Consider the following 20,403-nt stretch of genomic DNA (forward strand, 5'->3'; position numbering starts at 1 on the left):
GGAAACATTCTTTTTGGAAACAGCCTGTTAATTGGCAAAATGCATCTGCAATCAAATGGCTTTAAGTATGTCAGGATGTTAAATAGTTTGCATACGTGAGCAACCAGGTCCATGAAGGAGCTGTATAACAATGCTTTCCTGAAGTGGCCATTTGCCAAAACTGTGCTCAGTCATGTTTGGTTTTTCTTTCAGCTAACCCTCCCCTCAGCACGTGTAACCAGCTTCATTCCCAGGCTACTAAGTGCTCCATTACATCACTGCAAGAGTATTGGCTGAGGTCAGTATTCACCTCACTCTGCTCACATTTTTGTAACCCAGACTCCATTTAGCCAAGTGTGGACACAAAGCAGCAACCTCTGCATCTATCCTGCACTTCCAGTCAACTATCCGGGAGATCAGAAAAGCAAGAATGTCTGATCAACACACACACATTATACATATATATACGGAACAGGACTGAAGAGATTAGTCATGCACGCTGTGCAAAGTTGTGTATAGAACATACTGTATTTAAAAGATGCAGGGAGACACCGATTTAAAGAATTTTACAAGAGCTGTTATGTGCCAGAAACAAAAAGAACATTCATTAACAGGTTAAAATTTGTTTACATATATAACATTGAAAAAAACTTAAGGCAAAATAAATCTTTGTACCTACAAGTTTGTCCATATATATAATATGCTTAATCCAATACCGGTCACAATACAATCAGGTATGTCTATGCGGTCACATCACATTTTGACACCTATTGTTGCAAGGGTTTTTTTTTCCTTTTAAAAATTAACCATAACCGCTTTTCCATTTATTATATCAGGTTTCAGACCCAATCAGAACAAAAAAGCCAACTGAACAAGTTACATGATAGAAACAGAATGCTCTATACAGTTACATCACAAAGTCTGCAAAAGGCGGCTTTTTTAAAGAAAGGAACAAAGCTAATTGTTACATGATTTATACAAGAAGCAAATCAGAGAGAAACTGATGAGAGGATTAGGATGAAGCTTGGGAGAAGCAATAAGATTTACTCATACTATGAGTCTGTATGCATGTTTAGTGTTTGTGTAGTGTGCGTGGGGGAGGGGTGGGGTGCATTTGTGTGTGTGTGGGGGAGGGGAGGGGTGGGATGTGTGCATGGGAGGTCTGTGTGTGCGTGTGGCATGTATGTGGGTGGCGCGTGCATATGTGTGTGTGTGTGGCGCATGTGTGTGCGGTATGTGGCACTTGGACAGTCTTTGTATACAAAGCTTAACAGTCATGCTTGGACACGGTAAATTGTACAAGGCAATTGTCACCACAATAGGTTTCGAGACTAAGGATCAGGCACTGCACTTTTGAATTCAAATATAGCTAAGAAAGCTCCACATTGTACAGGCTTCATCCACAAACACTCTGCGAACACAGAAAAGGGACAGGAATCTTTACGGCACCCATCGTCCTCAATGGCCAAAGCACACAGGGCCGTAGAATTCTAAGCTGCTCTCAAGGAGACCCACTCACCGAGGCTTCCTTCACAAGATCAAACGTTCCCAACCTAAAGCATCCTCCATTTGTACTTTGTCTGATAAGAGTCAGTTATTACTGTGTAATACAGAAATCTGTTACAGGACAACATGAGGCAGAACCCTCTTACGAACCACTAAGACTTTAAACTTGGATGTGTGTTATCAAGTCGAAGCTTCTGAAATGGAATCAAGTTAGTCTTTTTAATATATTGAATGGAATGTCATTAAAAGAAAACCAGAGTAAAACACAATAGTGTCTTTGATATACATCAACGTTACATAATATTTCAGGGATATACACCAGTAATTTACTTTTAAATCTATAAAAGACTTAATAGTGAGGGAACCACCTTGTCAGGGCAGCCATCCTTAAAATGTACATGTACACACAATCTATACAACCAACCAACAGAGCAACATTGGTTTAAAAGAATGCAGGTTACAGTCACATCGCTTTCCTCTCATTAGATATCTAAACATTTCACTAAGTCTGGGGGATCTCACTGGAATAAGCAAGGTTTAGAAATTCCACACAATGCATTTAAAGTTTTGAAACAACATATCCTCATTGATGTGACCAGACACTGAGCAGTTGTAATACTGAATGATCAGTTATACTTCGATATTTCTCAAAGTGCATTAAAAAAACTAAACTGAAGTGCTTATTGAAATCAAAGGTGTCTGTCATTTTTTTTGTATATTAGTTCAATAAGTCAGTCCTGCTTTCTTTCAAACACCATCGCTAAGTTACATAGGATGTAGATCATTAAATGTGTATGCACTGCTGTACATCTTTCAGACTTTTTGCAAACACCAATACAGCCGAAGTGTGAATTCTCGTCTCCATGTTGAGAAAGAGTCCACAGCAAGCAAAAAAATGCCATGGCTGCCAGAATGGACAATCTCACGGTTACAGATGCCACGGCAGAGTTTTTAGAGAGAGTACAATGAATAAGCTGAGATGCACGAGACAGGATTCAGGAGGAGTTAGAAACAAACGAACTCTGAGCATGTCCAGTCCTGCAGTCCTGGCCCTGGAAAAGCAAAACACTGAAAATTAGCAACACTGGGAATAATAAATGTACATTTCTCCGTTGGATCAAATTAACCCCCACTAATTAAACCATCCCCCCCAGCCCTCAAATGCATCCAGATCCTTAAAGAAAGAAATGAATGGCTGCCATCTCTGGTAGAGTATCTCCACCCAGCCTCTGAATAGTATACTTGACCTTTTCCAGATGCAAGACCGATATCATATCTTCCACCCATACAGTTGCCTTGAGTGGTGAAGGAGATCTCCAGTTAAGCAATATTCCCCTCCTGGCAATTAAGGAAGCAAAGGCAAGAACATCCGCCCGCACTCCAAAGTAAAAAGACAGAGTCCAAACCCCCAAATATTGCAGCCAGTGTGCAAGGTTATCTGCAAAATCTTGGAGTGTGTCGAAAAAGGATAGCCAATATCTAGCACGAGAGACTGAGCAGTTTAGGCCAATACTCTCCAGTTTAGAAGAATTACTGGAGATAATTGAGGCATCCAAGATAAAAGGCATTGAAAAACTCGACGTAGAGCGGATGTTTCCTCTTGTGGGGCACTCTAGAATGAGGTCATAATTTTAGGAATGAGGGGTAGCAGATTTGAAACAGATGAGAAAAAATTATTTATCTCAGTGGGTTGTGGTATCTGTAGAATTCACTATCCCAGACTGCAGTGGATGCCATGTATTCAGTAAATGAGATAGATTTTTAATTAATGATGGGTTGAACAGTTATGGAGACCGGGCAGAAAATTCGAATTGATGTTCAGATGATATTAGCCATGATCATATTGAATGGCACAGTAGGGTAGAGGAGCTGAATTGTCTTCTCCTGCTACTAGTTCTTAATCACTGCTACCTTAAGGGACCGGTGTAGATGCACACCAAGATCCCTCTGATCTTTGGTGCTTGCCAGGATCCTGCCATTTATCACGTATTCCCTTTGCCTCGTTTGTCCTGCCCAAGTGCATCACCTCACACTTATCCAGATTGACCTCCATTTGCCACTGATCAACCTATCTGACCAGCCTGTCTATATCTTCCTGTAATCTAAGGTTGTTCTCACTATTTACCATCCCACCAATTTTTGTATCATCCGCAAACGTACTGATGAACCCTCCTGTATTCAAGTCAAAATCATTTATTTCGACGACAAATAGCAAGGGCCTCAACACTGATCCCTGTGGAACTAGACTGGACATGGGCTTCCAGTCAGAAAAACAACCCTCCACCATCACTCTCTGCTTACTGCCACTCAGCCAATTCTGGATCCTATTTGCTAAATTTCCTTGGATCCCATGGGCTTTTACCTTTGCTATCAGTCCCCCAGGTGGGAACTTATCAAAAGCCTTGCTGAAGTCCAAGTAGACTGCATTGAACGTGTTCTATACCCCATGTCACCTCTTCGAAAAATTAAATCAACTTGGTCAGACATGACCTCCTGTTAATAAAACCACGCTGACCGTTCTTGATTAATCCTCGTCTCACCAAATGCAGAATAATTTGGTTTCTCAGAATTGATTCCAATAGTTTCCCACCACTGAGGTTAGACTGACTGGCCGGTAATTTCCTGGTTTATCCCTTCCTCCCTTCTTGAATAATGGTCCAACATTTGCTCCCCACCAGTTCTCTGGCACCTTTCTTGAGGCCAGAGGGGAAATGAAAATTATTGCCAGTGCGACTGCTACTGTCTCCCTTGCTTCTTCAACAGCCTGGGGTATGTTTTATCTGGCCCTGGAGATTCATTGGTTTTTAAGCTCACCAGACTACTCAGAACCTCCTCTCTGTTTATGTTAATGTCTTCAATTTTATAACAAGTCCCTCTCACTGAGTTCTATACCCACATTGTATCAATGTTTGCAGTGAGAGGAACAAAGTATGAATTTAGAACCCGACCTACACCCTCCAGCTCAACGTACAAATTACCACGGTCATCCTTAATGGGCCCTACTCTTTCCCTAGTTATCCTTTTACCCTTAATGTACTTGCAAAACAACATGGATTTTCCTTCATTTTACCTGCCAGTATCCTTTCATGTCTCCTTTTTGCTCTCCTAATTTCTTTTTTAAGTTCCTGCTTGCACATTGTTTATGCATCTAGGACCTCTACTGCCCTCAATATCGGTCATGAACCTCCGTTTTTTTCTTTGGGATGAATTTGATTGTAATAGATTAAAATAAAACTTGGATTCTATGTGTTCAATGCTCAATGCCAACAATACTGCCTATCATAGAATCAAGTCATTTCCCCATCACTGGCATTTCTCATATTGAATAATATCTTTTTACAAGCATGTTGCACTTAAGACATAACCAGCAACTGACACTTAGGAAAATTGCACTAACTCCCGCCTTGCAATAGAGCTTGGATTCAGTCACTCAGCATAACAAGCATAAAATGTTGGAGAATAATTTGAGTAAAGAACAATTATTTGCATTTTTTTTTGCACAGAATTATCACCTTTACAACTGTCACTGAATTTCTAAAATTTAACAATGCTTTCATCACTACGCTGCACCCAAGAGTTGTGTGGGAAACATTACCTGTATGCAAAAGCGCTTGTAGTTTAGGAATGCTGATAGAGGGGTTGAAACCTGGCTGTCTCCTCGAAGATCAGCTCCTTCAGCTTCTCCTTGGGTAGGTCATCCAGCTCCATATCAAACTTAAAGGGTGCTTCTGCAATAGGCTGAAATTAGATTACCAATTAATAATAATTCTGGAGAACAAATATCGAAATCTGTTTGTTTTATTATGTCCTATTGTTTTCCAGGGATTCCTGTGCAACTCATCATCCCAAAGCAGTCAAGTTAACTGCGGGAATATAGCCAGCATTCCATTTGACACGAAACCTACCAAGTATGAAATGGTCCCACAGTAGGTCAAGCCACAACAGCAATCAACACATCACAAAGTCTTTCAGCAAAGCAGGAAACAATTTACATGACCGCATGTCTGCTGACAAAGATCTCCCCACTTTGTCCGAAATCCCGAACATTTTATCCTTTCAATTCTTATTTTAAATATTTAAAAGCCAGATGGATTCACATCCACCCTCTTTTAAAACCTCTCCCACTTCACAAAATACCCCCACCTTTGACAATACATTTTCTACCTTCCATTCCTGTCCAAAGTCTCCAAACAAATGGAGGATTTCACAAGCCATAAAAGCCATCACCCTCATCAGATTTTTAGGTTTCCCTCATCTCTTTATTAACTCCTTTTGCCTAGCACCGTCATATGAACTTAGGAGCAGTAGACCATTCAGCTCATCTAGCCTGCTCCACCATTCAATAAGACCATGGCTGAACATTCACTTCAATGCCTTTTTCACCACACTATTCCCATATCCCTTTATGTCATTGGTTGTTGACCAAGGATGACTGCACTCTACCCCATTTATAGATCTCTACCGTTGTTTTTTCCTCTGATTCCCATTTCCCAAGACCCACTACTTCCATCTCTGTAACATCACGTGACTTCACCCCTGCCTTAACTCATCTGCTGCTTTGTTACCTCTGGACTTGATTAATCCAACACACTCCCGGCTAGCTTCCCATGGCCTGCAATGATAAACAAGACCATCCAAAACTCCACTGCCTATGTTGTAACTTGCACCCATCACCCCTTCTGTTTACTGACCTACCAGGTTCCTGGTTAAGCAATGTCTTAATTTTAAAATTCACACCCTTGATTTCAAATTCCTGCTCAGCCTCACCCCTTCCCATCTCTATTCTTCTTTGGAACCAGACTTTCTAAAGTATCTGTGTCCCTCCAAATTCTGATCGTGTGAGCATCCGTGAATTTAATTGCTCCACCACTGACCGTGTTGCCTGGGTGCCAAGCCTTTGGCTTCACTATCCCTCTTTCCTAATTTTAAGGTGTTCCTTAAAACCTACTCTCTGGCCAGGTTTTTGGGCCTCTTGAAATATTTCTTAACAAGGATTTAAATTTTGGTTTACAATGCTCCTGTGAAGCACCTATATGATGAAGAAGCTACATAAACACAAGTTGTTTTATGCAATAGGCACAGAATTGCTTTTAATCAATAGTTAAATCTATGCTGTCATACCTCATCACTGGGGTCATAGTACTGCTCCAGATAAGGATGAGCAAGAGCTGCCTCGACTTCAATCCTCTTGTGTGGGTTAAATGTCAACATCTTATCCAATAAATCCAGGGCTGCAACAAATGGAAACATCTAAATTAAAAATCTGTTTTCACTGCACAATTCCCATTATCAATTTTTTCTCATTATAAATTCCAATGTCCTAATGGGCTGTTGTAAATAAATCGCTGATTATGCAATTATGTCACTTGTAATGATTCCTGAAAATGTTCATGCTCTTTTCTTCAGCAAACTCTTATCAAAAATAACTCAGCCGAGTTGCTCTGTGTATTCTGAAAATGCACGGATCAGCTGTGCCTTTGTTCAAATGATTTTGGAGAGACCAAATTTTGCGGAAGTAAGAGTTAAAAGTGCATGTTGGGGGGGGGGGAGAGAGAGAGAGAGAGAGAGAGAGAGAGCGAGAGCGAGAGCGCGGGGCTGTGTGTACATATGGGATGTAAAGTGATCTTCCGATTAGACACCAGTTGCAGCTTACTTTTTGATGCTGGGAGACATTGAGAACGACTCAATGAGAGCAAGGCAACCAGCTTTCTATAAAATTACTGATTTTTAAAGCACAAAGTGCCTCACTGGCCTTTTGGCACTCATCAAGCAGGTGCAGGGAGTGGGGGAACGGATGAAGGATTATTTATGAGACTAGAGACAGCAAAGCAAGAGAGGAGAAGATACAAGGGTGTTTAAATGGGTCGTCATAAAATGGAAGGAACATAAGAACATAAGAACTAGGAGCAGGAGTAGGCCATCTGGCCCCTCGAGCCTGCTCCGCCATTCAATTAGATCATGGCTGATCTTTTGTGGACTCAGCTCCACTTTCCGGCCCGAACACCATAACCCTTAATCCCTTTATTCTTCAAAAAACTGTCTTTATCTTAAAAACATTTAATGAAGGAGCCTCAACTGCTTCACTGGGCAAGGAATTCCATAGATTCACAACCCTTTGGGTAAAGTAGTTCCTGCTACACTCAGTCCTAAATCTACTTCCCCTTATTTTGAGGCTATGTCCCCTAGTTCTGCTTTCACCCGCCATGGAAACAATCTGCCCACATCTATCCTATCCCCTTCATAATTTTATATTTCTATAAGATCCCCCCTCATCCTTCTAAATTCCAACAAATACAGTCCCAGTCTACTCAATCTCTCCTCGTAATCCAACCCCTTCAGCTCTGGGATTAACCTAGTGAATCTCCTCTGCACACCCTCGAGCACCAGTACGTCCTTTCTCGGGTAAGGAGACCAAAACTGAACACAATACTCCAGGTGTGGCCTCACTAACACCGTATACAATTGCAGCATAACCTCCCTAGTCTTAAACTCCATCCCTCTAGCAATGAAGGACAAAATTGCATTAGCTTTCTTAATCACCTGTTGCACCCGTAAACCAACTTTTTGCGACTCATGCACGAGTGCAGGTCTCTCTGCACAGCAGCATGTTTTAATATTTTATTTAAATAATAATCCCTTTTGCTGTTATTCCTACCAAAATAGATAACCTCACATTTGTCAACATTGTATTCCATCTGCCAGACCCTAGCCCATTCACTTAACCTATCCAAATCCCTCTGCAGACTTCCGGTATCCTCTGCACTTTTTGCTTTACCACTCATCTTAGTGTCGTCTGCAAACTTGGACACATTGCCCTTGGTCCCCAACTCCAAATCATCTATGTAAATTGTGAACAATTGTGGGCCCAACACTGATCCCTGAGGGACACCACTAGCTACTGATTGCCAACCGGAGAAACACCCATTAATCCCCACTCTTTGCTTTCTATTAATTAACCAATCCTCTATCCATGCTACTACTTTACCCGTAATGCCATGCATCTTTATCTTATGCAGCAAACTTATGTGTGGCACCTTGTCAAAGGCTTTCTGGAAATCCAGATATACCACATCCATTGGCTCCCTGTTATCTACCGCTCTGGTAATGTCCTCAAAAAATTCCACTAAATTAGTTAGGGACGACCTGCCCTTTATGAACCCATGCTGCGTCTGCCCAATGGGACTATTTCAGTCCAGATGCCTCGCTTTTTCTTCTTTGATGATAGATTCCAGCATCTTCCCTACTACCGAAGTTAAGCTCACTGGCCTATAATTACCCGCTTTCTGCCTACCTCCTTTTTTAAAAACAGTGGTGTCACGTTTGCTAATTTCCAATCCGCTGGGACCACCCCAGAGTCTAGTGAATTTTGGTAAATTATCACTAGTGCATTTGCAATTTTTCTAGCCATCTCTTTTAGCATTCTGGGATGCATTCCATCAGGGCCAGGAGACTTGTCTACCTTTAGCCCCATAAGCTTGCCCATCACTACCTCCTTAGTGATAGCAATCATCTCAAGGTCCTCACCTGTCACAGCCTAATTTCTATCAGTCACTGGCATGTTATTTGTGTCTTACACTGTGAAGACCGACACAAAAAACCTGTTCAGTTCCTCAGCCATTTCCTCATCTCCCATTATTAAATCGCCCTTCTCATCCTCAGTCTAAAGGACCAATATTTACCTTAGCCACTCTTTTTTTGTTTTATATATTTGTAAGAAACTTTTACTATCTGTTTTTATATTCTATATATATTTTATATATTCTATCTTACTCTTCTTTATAGTTTTTTTTAGTAGCTTTCTGTTGCCCCCTAAAGATTTCCCAGTCCTCTAGTCTCCCACTAATCTTTGCCACTTTGTATGCTTTTTCCTTCCATTTGATACTCTCCCTTATTGCCTTAGATATCCACGGTCGATTTTCCCTCTTACTACCGTCCTTCATTTTTGTTGGTATAAACCTTTGCTGAGCAGTGAAAAATCGCTTGGAAGGTTCTCCACTGTTCCACCATAAAGTCTTTGCGCCCAGTCTACCTTAGCTAGCTCTTCTCTCATCCCATTGTAATTTCCTTTGTTTAAGCACAAAACACTAGTGTTTGATTGTACTCTCACACCCTCCATCTGTATTTTAAATTCCACCTTATTGTGATCGCTCCTTCCGAGGATCCCTAACTATGAGATCATTAATCAATCCTGTCTCATTACACAGCAGATCTAGGACCGCTTGTTCCCTCGTAGGTTCAATGACATACTGTTCTAGGAAACTATCGCGGATACATTCTATAAACTCCTCCCTCAAGGCTGCCTTGACCGACCTGGTTAAACCAATCAACATGTAGATTAAAATCCCCCATCATAACTGCTGTACCATTTCTACATGCATCAGTTATTTCTTTGTTTATTGCCTGCCCCACCATAATGTTACTATTTGGTGGCCTATAGACTACTCCTATCAGTGACTTTATCGCCTTACTATTCTCGATTTCCACCCAAATGGATTCAACCTTATCCTCCATAGCACCGATGTCATCCCTTACTCCTGCCCGGATGTCATCCTTAAATAACAGAGCTACACCACGTCCCTTACCATCCACTCTGTCCTTCCGCATAGTTTGATACCCTTGGATATTTAACTCCCAGTCATGACCATCCTTTAACCATGTTTCAATAATGGCCACTAAATCATAGTCATTCACGATGATTTGCGCCATCAACTCATTTACCTTATTCCGAATACTACGAGCATTCAGGTGAAGTACACTTATGTTGGATTTCATACCCCTGTTTTGAATCTTAACACCTCGATCAGTAACCTCTCCTAAGTTATATTTCCTCTTAACTTTTCTCCTAATTTTCCTTGTTGTTGAACCCATATCTTCATGTAACAACCTGCTGCGTCGCTTACCATTTATGTTTTTACTTCCCGTTTTATTCCTTTTAGTATTACTGGGCCTATTCACTGAGCTTCCCTCAGTCACTGTACCTTGTACTGTCACCCTTTCTGACTTTTGACCATGGCTCCTCTGCCTTACACTTTCCCCCTTACTGCCTTTTGTTTCTGTCCCTGTTTTACTACCTTCCGACTTCCTGCATTGGTTCCCATCCCCCTGCCACATTAGTTTAAAGCCTCCCCAACAGCTCTAGCAAACACCACCCCCTAGGATATCGGTTCTTGGATATATAAAGAGTGGTGAAAGCCGCGTTGCGTTAAGTTTTCCCTATGTAACCCACTCGCAATGTTGTTCCTTTCCTCAGCAAGCCACCTAACATATGCCACCTGAAAAAGATAGAAAAGCAAAGGAAAGGGAGAAGCAATAGTTAAGAGGAGAGTAGCACAAGAACAAAGAAAAATGGCAATACAAAGACAGAGACAGCCTCTGAATATCTGAGTGCAAGGCCACAGGAGATCAGCTAGTTACAAAGAAAAGTTTGCACTATATAGGGAAACTTCTACACCACCTGGATCCTTATCAGTTTAGTGATAGCAGTGGACAACTCTCCATTATTGCAGTCCTTCATGTGGGAACGTAACATATTCCTACTCTGGTGTAGCTCAATGGGCTAAACAGCTGGTTTGTGATGCAGAACAAGGCCAGCAGCGTGGGTTCAATTCCCGTACCAGCTTACCCGAACAGACGCCGGAATGTGGCGATTAGGGGATTTTTACAGTAACTTCATACTTGTGAGAATAAAAGATTATTATTATTAGAGGACATTTCTAGTTTCAGAGCATAAGTTACCAATTAGTTGGGATTCGTTTTTTCCAGAGATAGGTGCTGCAGCAACGTCCTTGAGATTTACTGATCTGGGGAGTCAGAAGACTTTCTGGAAATATTGCTGAATTTGATGAAGCAATTTCTATGTCTTTCCTTCTTCCAAGAGTTGCATAGACCAAACAGGTGAATCGATGGTTTGTGCTGTTACTTCATGTCTAGGTGCAGTGATCTTAATGCATTTATGCTGCCCTTTTCATACGTGGCAGTAATTCCATGCATATTATTCCAAATATACATGTCAACACATTTTATAATTTGATTTGATTTAATTTATTGTCACATGTACCAAAGTACAGTGAAAAGTATTTTTCTGCAGTTGAGGAAATGTACACAGTACGTACATAGTAGCCCAAAAAAAGAATAATCGACAGAACATTGACAAATGGTACATCGACAAACAGTGATTGGTTACAGTGCGGAACAAGGAGCCAAACAAAGGTTATTTAACGATTTCAGAAAGAGAAAGGGGATTCTACACTGTTGATGGGTCAACTGATCAGGATGGAGCAAGGAAGGTCATAGGTTTTAACCTCCAGTGCATTCAATTTAATTTCAGCTGAATCAGCGGGTCTCAATTTGCATGGTCAGGGAGAGAGAATGACACAGTATTGCAATAGTGAGTTATACAATATGGGAATAGTGAATACTCTATTCATGGATAAGGACCAAAAGTAGCCCAAGTGGAATTGGATATTCATCCCTGTCCATCATTCCAAAGCTCTGCTGCCCAAGAAGTGCTTGCTACACGCCTCTGCACTTTTTGGATTGCATGAATATTACATGAATTGCAAGTGAGCCCAATCAAAGTCATCAATAAGGCAAATTACAGAACTCCTGGTTCTTGCAATATCCTCAATGTGACCTTCCCATGTCCAGAGACAAAACCAGTAGTACACAATCATTAACAGTATTTCGCCAAAGGGTTATTTACAGGTTTAGATGGAAAACAGGAGCCTGACGTGTTCTCAGCGCTTCAGCTTTTAGATCCCGTTAAAGTCTCACTCTAGTGAAGTAATGCATGCAAATCTAAAGGCACATTCTTGAATGGGCCCTTTATGTTAATTCTTACCTTTCCCATCAGCCTTGGGGAACAGTCTGTTCCAAGGAACTTTGTTCTTGTGAGGCAGAGATTGCAGGTAGTTTCTGGCTTTGACATTGATTATACAGTTCAGATCCTCTGGAGAGGGTGAGCCAAGAATACCTAAAGAAAACAACAGTGGGTTTACTCTGCAAATTCTTTGCTGCGTTAAAAAATTGACAGAGCTCCAACCAAGAATTCAAAAGGGTCACTGACAGTTTACCCTGTAAATATACCAGGGAATGTTGTGACTATGAACCATGCAGACAAATTCAATCACTAGTCTGCATTAAATTAGCTGATTTCAGTTGGAGCAATAGTATGGGCATTGAAACTAGCCTCGGAGTGCTAGGACTATGGGAAACCTCTTAAGCAAAGTACAGTGCTAGGGCAAGAATAACAGCTGTGATATCCTCCAAAATCATAGAATCTTGCAGCACAGGTGGTGGTCAACTTGACTCATTTTGCCTATTTGGCTTTTTGAAAGAGCTAACCAATTAGCCCCACTCTCCTACTCTTTCCTCTGTGTTGAAAATGTTTCCCTTTCAATTATTATTTAATTCAATTTTGAAAGCTACTACTGAACCAGTTTACATCACCTTTTCAGGATGTGCTTATCTGCAAAAAAAAAAAAAAAAAATTCTCCTCACCCCCTTTTGCCTAAATCTGTTATGCTCCACTTACTGACACACCCCCCCCCCCCCCCCCCCCCCCCGGCTAGTGGAAACAGTTTCTCCTTATTTATTCTCCAAATCCCTATCATGATTTTATGACTCTATTAAATTTCCACTAACAGTCTAGATCAATCCCAGCTCCTTTAGTCTCTGTATAACTGGAAGTCACTCATCTTTGACAACATTCTTGTAAATCCAAGGCTTTTAACATCTGTCTGAAAAAATAATGCGCAGAATTGGACAAAATGCACTATTTGAAGTCATTTAGCATATCAAATAGTCTATACACCAGATTATTAAAACCTAGAATCTTGGAGAGCTATGAGGAACCATTAATATATATTCTCTCTTTAATACATTATTTGCTTATATATGGTTAAAATGAGTTTTCCTCACCACAGAAGCCATCATTAAAACTATTGTGATTATGATCAGCACATGGCAGCATGGTGTCAGTGGTTAGCAATGCTGTCTCAGCACCAGGGACCCGGATTCGATTCAGGCCTTGGGAAACCGTCTATGTGGAGTTTGCACATTCTCCCAGTGTCTGCATGGGTTTCCTCCGGGTGCTCCAGCTTCCTCTCTCAATCAAAAGATGTGGTTAGGTCGACTGGCCATGATCAATGGCTGCGGGATTACGGAGATAGGGCAGGAGAGTGGGCCTGGGTTGAGTGCTCTTTTGGAGAGTTTGTGCAGACTTGATGGGCCGAATGGCCCCCCTCTGCACTAAGACTTCTAAAGATATGCAACAGAAATTACCGACTTGAAAACACTTCTCAAAAAAAAAGGGACAAATGGCTGTGAAATTATTCAGTCAGGGCTTCCAGTCCTAATCACTGTCGAGCAACTTGTGCTGAAAATGTGTCGAAATCAAGAGGGGACTGTCAAGAGCTGGCCTATACTGCATATGCACTACTTCCCTCTCTCTATTTACAGCTCAGATCTAACGGCTCGTGAACACTGACACGTGAAGGAAGGCAATTTGGGGAGAAAAAATACTGGAAATGATGTCACTTTTAATCCTTCTTCCACCAACAACTTAACTGATTTCATGGCAAGGAAAAAACTACCAGAAAAAAAAAAATGCTCTGTGTACTTTCTTCAAAGACCATTGGGATCTGCAGTTACAAGTAAATTAATGTGGGAACTATTTTGCTTCAAAACAATCTCCTCTCACAAATAAAAGCCATATCCTTTAAACAGGAAGTGAAAAAGGTACTGTATTTCTTACCAAGGATATGGTTGAGCTGATCCAAATAGTGTTTCCCTGGGAAGGTGGGTCTACAGGAGAGCATTTCAGCCAGGATACAGCCTACTGACCAAATATCAATGGACTTGGTATAACCCTGCAAGAAAAACAGAACTGCGGTGTACGATCTCAGACTTGCATGTTGAAACTAAATTATAGACAGATGAGTCAGAACATAAGACTTCAAGTAGTTTTGCAATAACTCCTGAACACCTGTATCTTTTTTAGACTTTGCGATTGCAATAATTTCATCCTTGCTGCTCCAAGTCCAATGATGTATAAACCAACCTGACAATGGCAACCACAAGACTATACAATGCAGTGTTAAATGCCACGTGTCCAGAACCCGAATTCGGACAGTTAACTGATTGTATGAAACTACAGAACTGCGATAAATTTACAAAGCACGTCAGTTTTTGAGCATGAGCAAATACAAAAGTGAGCAACTTGTTCCTTGGACTCTATAAACTTTGATCTTTAACAAGCTATTAGATCAAGGTGGCTGGGCTTTCAATTCTCAATCTGTGGTTTAGTCCTTTCACCTGGGGCAGTGGCAGGCTTCTGAAACTGGCAATAGTGCCTCTGGATTACGAAGGGATAGGACCAAATTCTCCTCTCCTCTCCCCCCCTCACACCCGAAAAAAAAAGATCCCGTGTTCTCTGCCCTGCCAGAAAATGTGAATGCATGAAGACCGAGGATATAGTTGAATTCAGTTGTACTAAAGACCCCGCCAAGGTCTAAACTCAATAAAGCAGCCATTTGGATGTGCTGCCAGTGCCCATGGAATCACACCCCAGCCTAAACACAGCCTTTGTAAGGGGAGCTAGAAAGTAATCATCTAGTTATTGGCACACTGCATCACGAGCATAATAGTACACAGAAAACCACAAGCTTACCAGTACTGTTTCATAGAATCATATAATCTTGGGGCAGCATGGTGGTGCAGTGGTTAGCACTACTGCCTATGGCACTGAGGATCCAGGTTCGATTCCGGGTCACTGTCTGGGTGGAGTTTGCACATTCTCCCAGTATCTGAGTGGATGTCACCCCCACAACCCAAAGATGTGCAGGTTAGGGGAATTGGCCACGCTAAACTGCCCCTTAATTGGGAAAAAAATAATTGGGTACCCTAAATTCATTTTTAAAAAGAACCATAGACTCCCAAGTGGAGGAGGCCATCGGACCCATCAAATCTGCACCAACCCTTTGAAAGACCTCCCTTCTAGGCCAATCCCCCACCTTATTCCTGCAACTCCACCTTAAGGAGCAATTTAGCATGGCCAATCCACCTAACCTGCACATCTTTGGACTGTGGGAGGAAACCAGAGAACCTGGAGAAAACCCATGCAGACACAGTGAGAACATACAAACTCCATACACAGTTACCCAAAGTTGGAATTGAACCTGGGTCCCAGGTGCTGTGAGGCAGCAGCGCCAACCACTGTGCCTCACCAATTCACTTGCCGAGTTTCAAAATTGATCAGTTTTTGACCTTTTGTTTTACAGGATAGATTTATCAATCTGCAATTTATTATTTCAGAAACCACAGAATTACAACTGTTATAGCACAGGGGAAGACCATTTGGCCAGTCATGAATGTGCAATCGCAAGGGCGAGGATGAGCCAGCTCTTTGAGGGGGTGGAAGATGTATGTGAACGTTGCGGGGGGGCCCTGCAAACCACGTTCATATGTTTTGGCCTGTCCAAAGCTGGCGGATTACTCAAAGGAGGTTTTTAGGGTAATCTCTAAAGTGGTGCACGTGAAACTGGACCCGGGCCCTCGGGAGGCCATATTCGGGGTGTCGGACCAGCCAGGGTTGGAAACGAGAGCAGTGGCAGATGTTGTAGCCTTCGCCTCGTTGATCGCCCAAAGGCGGATCCTGTTAGGGTGGAGAACAACCTCCCCACCCTGTGCACTGGCGTGGCGGGGGGGACCTGCTGGAATTCTTGACGCTTGAAAAGGTCAAATTTGAACTGAGAGGAAGGATGGAGGGGTTCTACAATTCATGGGCGTTATTCATTATGCACGTTCGAGAATTGGATCACCTCTAACATTGGGGGGGGGGGGGGGGGGGGGGGGGGAAGAGGGGGGCGGGGGGAGGGTGGGGGGAGGGGGAGTGTGTGCTAATGGTGACTATGGGTGATTCCCGATTCCTTTTTTGTCATTTGTTTATGTTAACATGCGGGCTAATGTTTGGGATTTGGTGGGAGGATGGATCGTTGTAATTGATATGGGGATTAACATTACATTCATTACTGATTATTGTTTATTATTAGGTGTAAATGTGTGACAAAATGCAAAAAAAAAATTAAAATATTTTTTTAAAAAATGAATGTGCAATCCACCCAGTGCCACTCTCTTGTCTCTCCATGACTCTGCATATAACAATCCAATTCTTTCTTGAATGTCTCGGTTGAATCCGCCACCACCACACTTTGGATTGGATTGGATTTGTTTATGGTCACGTGTACCGAGGTACAGTGAAAAGTATTTTTCTGTGAGCAGATCAACAGATCATTAAGTACATGGGAAGAAAAGGCAATAAAAGAAAATACATAAAAGAAAATACAAGGTATACAGTGTAAATACATAAGCACCAGCATTGGGTGAAGCATACAGGGTGTAGTGTTAATGAGGTCAGTCCATAAGAGGGTCATTTAGGAGTCTGGTAACAGTGGGGAGGAAGCTGTTTTTGAGTCTGTTCGTGCGTGTTCTCAGACTTCTGTATCTCCTGCCGGATGGAAGAAGTTGGAAGAGTGAGTAAGCCAGGTGGGAGGGGTCTTTGATTATGCTGCCCGCTTTCCCCCGGCAGCGGGAGGTGTAGCTGGAATCAATGGATGGGAGGCAGGTTCGTGTGATGGACTGGGCGGTATTCACGACTCTCAAGACGCGTCTTGCGGTCCTGGGCCGAGTAGTTCCCATACCAGGTTGTGATGCAGCCAGATAGGATGCTTTCTATGGTGCATCTGTAAAAGTTGGTAAAAGTTAATGTGGACGTACCGAATTTCCTTAGTTTCCTGAGGAAGTACAGGCGCTGTTGTGCTTTCTTGGTGGTAGCATCAACGTGGGTGGACTAGGACTGATTTTTGAAGGTCTGCACCCCTAGGAGTTTGAAACTGCTAACCATCTCCACCTCGGCCCCGTTGATGCCGACAGGGGTGTGTACAGTACTTTGCTTTCTGAAGTCAATGACCAGCTCTTTAGTTTTGCTGGCATTGAGGGGGGAGATTGTTGTCACTGCACCACTCCACTAGGTTCTCTATCTCCCTCCTGTATTCGGACTTTTAAGCAGTGCATTCCAGATCTTAACCACTAATTGCCATTTTCAAGTCGAGATATATTGATGGGCACTTCTGCTATGCACTATTTCTGCTATGCACTGAGTTAATTAGAGTTTCTCATTGCACCATCTCCAGCATAGCATTATAAATAATTTGTATATGTCAGGGTTAGTAAACCCGGAAAGAGCAGATTTGAAAACAGATCAAAAATACTGAATTTCCCTAAAATTTCAGGCAGATTCAATTTGTAAATAAGTAAACTAAAACTTCCTTGAAGTTTTGATAGAAGGGGCAGCACGGTGGCGCAGCACTGCGGCCTCACGGCGCCGAGGTCCCAGGTTCGATCCCGGCTCTGGGTCATTGTCTGCGTGGAGTTTACACATTCTCCCCGTGTTTGCGTGGGTGTCGCCCACAACCCAATAATGTGCAAGCTAGGTGGATTGGACACTCTAAATTGTCCCTTGATTGGAAAAAATTAATTGGGTACTCTTTTTTTTAATAAATGTTTTTATTCAGTTTTCATATTTTATATTGAACAAATTACAAATTGTTAGGAGAGAAAAAGAACAAAAAAAAAACAACAAACAAACACGCAAAAATTAACATACATATTTACAGGTAAGCATCTTCGTAGTAGTAACTGCGCCCGCCCCCCCCCCCCCAACATGTTTATTTAGTTTGGTTTTGGGCCTTAGCTAGCCATCGAACCCCCGTACCGAACCTGTAGCCCCTCCCGCTACCTTCCCCCGACTATTCTTCCTCTTGTACATTGGCCACAAATAGGTCCCGGAACAGTTGCATGAATGGCTCCCACGTTCTGTGGAAGCCGTCGTCCGACCCTCGGATGGCAAATTTGATTTTCTCCATTTGGAGAGATTCCGAGAGGTCGGACAGCCAGTCCGCAGCTCTGGGCGGTGCTGCTGACCGCCAGCCAAACAGGATTCTACGGCGGGCGATCAGGGAGGCAAAGGCAAGGGCGTCCGCCCTCCTCCCCAGGAATAGATCTGGCTGTTCTGAAACCCCGAAGACCGCCACTATCGGGCATGGCTCCACCCTCACTCCCACCACTTTGGACATAACCTCGAAGAAGGCTGTCCAGTACTCCACGAGTCTGGGGCAAGACCAGAACATGTGGGCGTGGTTGGCCGGGCCTCTTTGGCACCGTTCACATCTGTCTTCCACCTCCGGGAAGAACCTACTCATACGGGTTCTTGTTAAGTGGGCTCTATGTACCACTTTTAGTTGCGTCAGGCTGAGCCTTGCGCACGTGGAGGTGGAGTTGACCCTATGCAGTGCTTCGCTCCAGAGTCCCCACCCTATCTCCATCCCCAGGTCGTCCTCCCATTTCCTTCTTGTTGCGTCCAGTACGGTGTCGTCCCTATCTACCAGTCGGTCATACATGTCACTACAGTTCCCTTTCTCTAGGATACTTGCGTCCAGTAGGTCTTCCAGTAGTGTCTGTCGTGGCGGTTGTGGGTACGTCCTTGTCTCCTTTCGTAGGAAGTTTTTGAGCTGCAGGTACCGTAGCTCGTTCCCCCCAGCTAGCTGAAACTTCTCTGTCAGTTCGTCCAGTGTTGCGATCCTGTCGTCCGTGTATAGGTCCCTGACTGTCAGTGTCCCCCCGTCCTGCCTCCACCTTTTGAAGGTGGCGTCAGTCAGTGCTGGTGTGAACCTATGGTTGTTGCAGATGGGAGCCCTGTTCGACATTTTGGTCAGGCCAAGTTGCTGCCGCAGTTGGTTCCAGGATTGGAGGGTGGCTGTCACCACTGGGCTGCTGGAGTGTTTTTTGGGTGGGGATGGGAGTGCTGCCGTGGCGAGGGCCCGGAGGGAGGTTCCCATGCAGGAGGCCTCCTCCGCACGCACCCACTCAGCCTCTGGCTCCTGGATCCATCCCCTTACTCGCTCGGCTGTTGCTGCCCAGTGGTAGAATTGTAGATTCGGGAGGGCTAGCCCTCCCCTGGTTTTTGTTTTTTGTAAGACCTTCTTTGGGATCCTAGCATTTTTACCCCCCCATACGAACGCCATGATGAGTTTGTCCAGCGCTTTGAAAAAGGCCTTGGGGATGTAGATCGGAATGGATCTAAACAGGAAGAGGAACCTGGGCAGTACGTTCATTTTGATCGTCTGAACTCTCCCCGCGAGGGAGAGCGGGAGTGTGTTCCATCTTTGCAGGCTGGTGAGGTTCCATTTGTGGATCCCTTTCCAGTCATGGGCTATTTGGATCCCCAGGTAGCGGAATTTATGTCGGGCTTGATTGAACGGCAGCCCCTTTAGTGCTGCCCCCCCCCCCCCCCCTTGCGGGTGTACTGGGAAGATCTCACTTTTGCTCATGTTGAGTTTGTAGCCCGAGAAGGCTCCAAACTCTTTCAGGAGCGCGATGATTCCGTCCATGCTGCTTTGTGGGTCCGAGATATAGAGGAGCAGATCATCCGCATAGAGTGAGACTCTGTGCTCTCTACCTCCCCTTCGGATCCCCCTCCAATTTTTTGCTGCCCTGAGCGCGATTGCTAGCGGTTCAATTGCTAGTGCGAACAGCAGCGGGGACAGTGGGCATCCTTGTCTGGTGCCCCTGTGCAGCTGGAAGTATTGGGAGTTGGTATTGTTGGTCTGTACACTCGCCATGGGTGCGTTGAATTGGGTACTCTAAATTAAAAAAAAAGTTTTGATAGAAAATACAAACACTAAAATGCAAATCAAAATATGATATATGTGACTCTTAATTCACAATTCAAACAGCTGGTAGATCATCAATGGCCTATATGCAGAGACCATAACTATGTTCTAAGAATGCAGCTTACTGACAGGAAATTCAACACACTAATTCTCTAATCAACTCTCATTCAGAGGAATGCTGTCACAATTA

General features: G+C 43.2%; 1 protein-coding gene across 1 annotated transcript in view; it reads right to left on the reverse strand.

Moving 5' to 3' along the window:
- Nucleotides 1-488: 488 nt before the first annotated feature.
- The window catches only part of mapk1 (mitogen-activated protein kinase 1), a 292,687-nt gene continuing 272,772 nt past the window's right edge, over nt 489-20,403 (reverse strand). The window contains exons 5-9 of the mRNA XM_038793174.1: nt 14,240-14,354; nt 12,326-12,457; nt 6,607-6,716; nt 5,081-5,223; nt 489-2,537 (exon numbers count right to left, since the gene is read on the reverse strand). Coding sequence (XP_038649102.1) covers nt 5,104-5,223; nt 6,607-6,716; nt 12,326-12,457; nt 14,240-14,354 — 477 coding nt within the window. The 3' untranslated portion in view covers nt 489-2,537; nt 5,081-5,103. The remainder of the gene's footprint in view (nt 2,538-5,080; nt 5,224-6,606; nt 6,717-12,325; nt 12,458-14,239; nt 14,355-20,403) is intronic.

Source organism: Scyliorhinus canicula, chromosome 1 (assembly GCF_902713615.1).
Source record: "Scyliorhinus canicula chromosome 1, sScyCan1.1, whole genome shotgun sequence".
Classification (NCBI taxonomy): domain Eukaryota; kingdom Metazoa; phylum Chordata; class Chondrichthyes; order Carcharhiniformes; family Scyliorhinidae; genus Scyliorhinus; species Scyliorhinus canicula.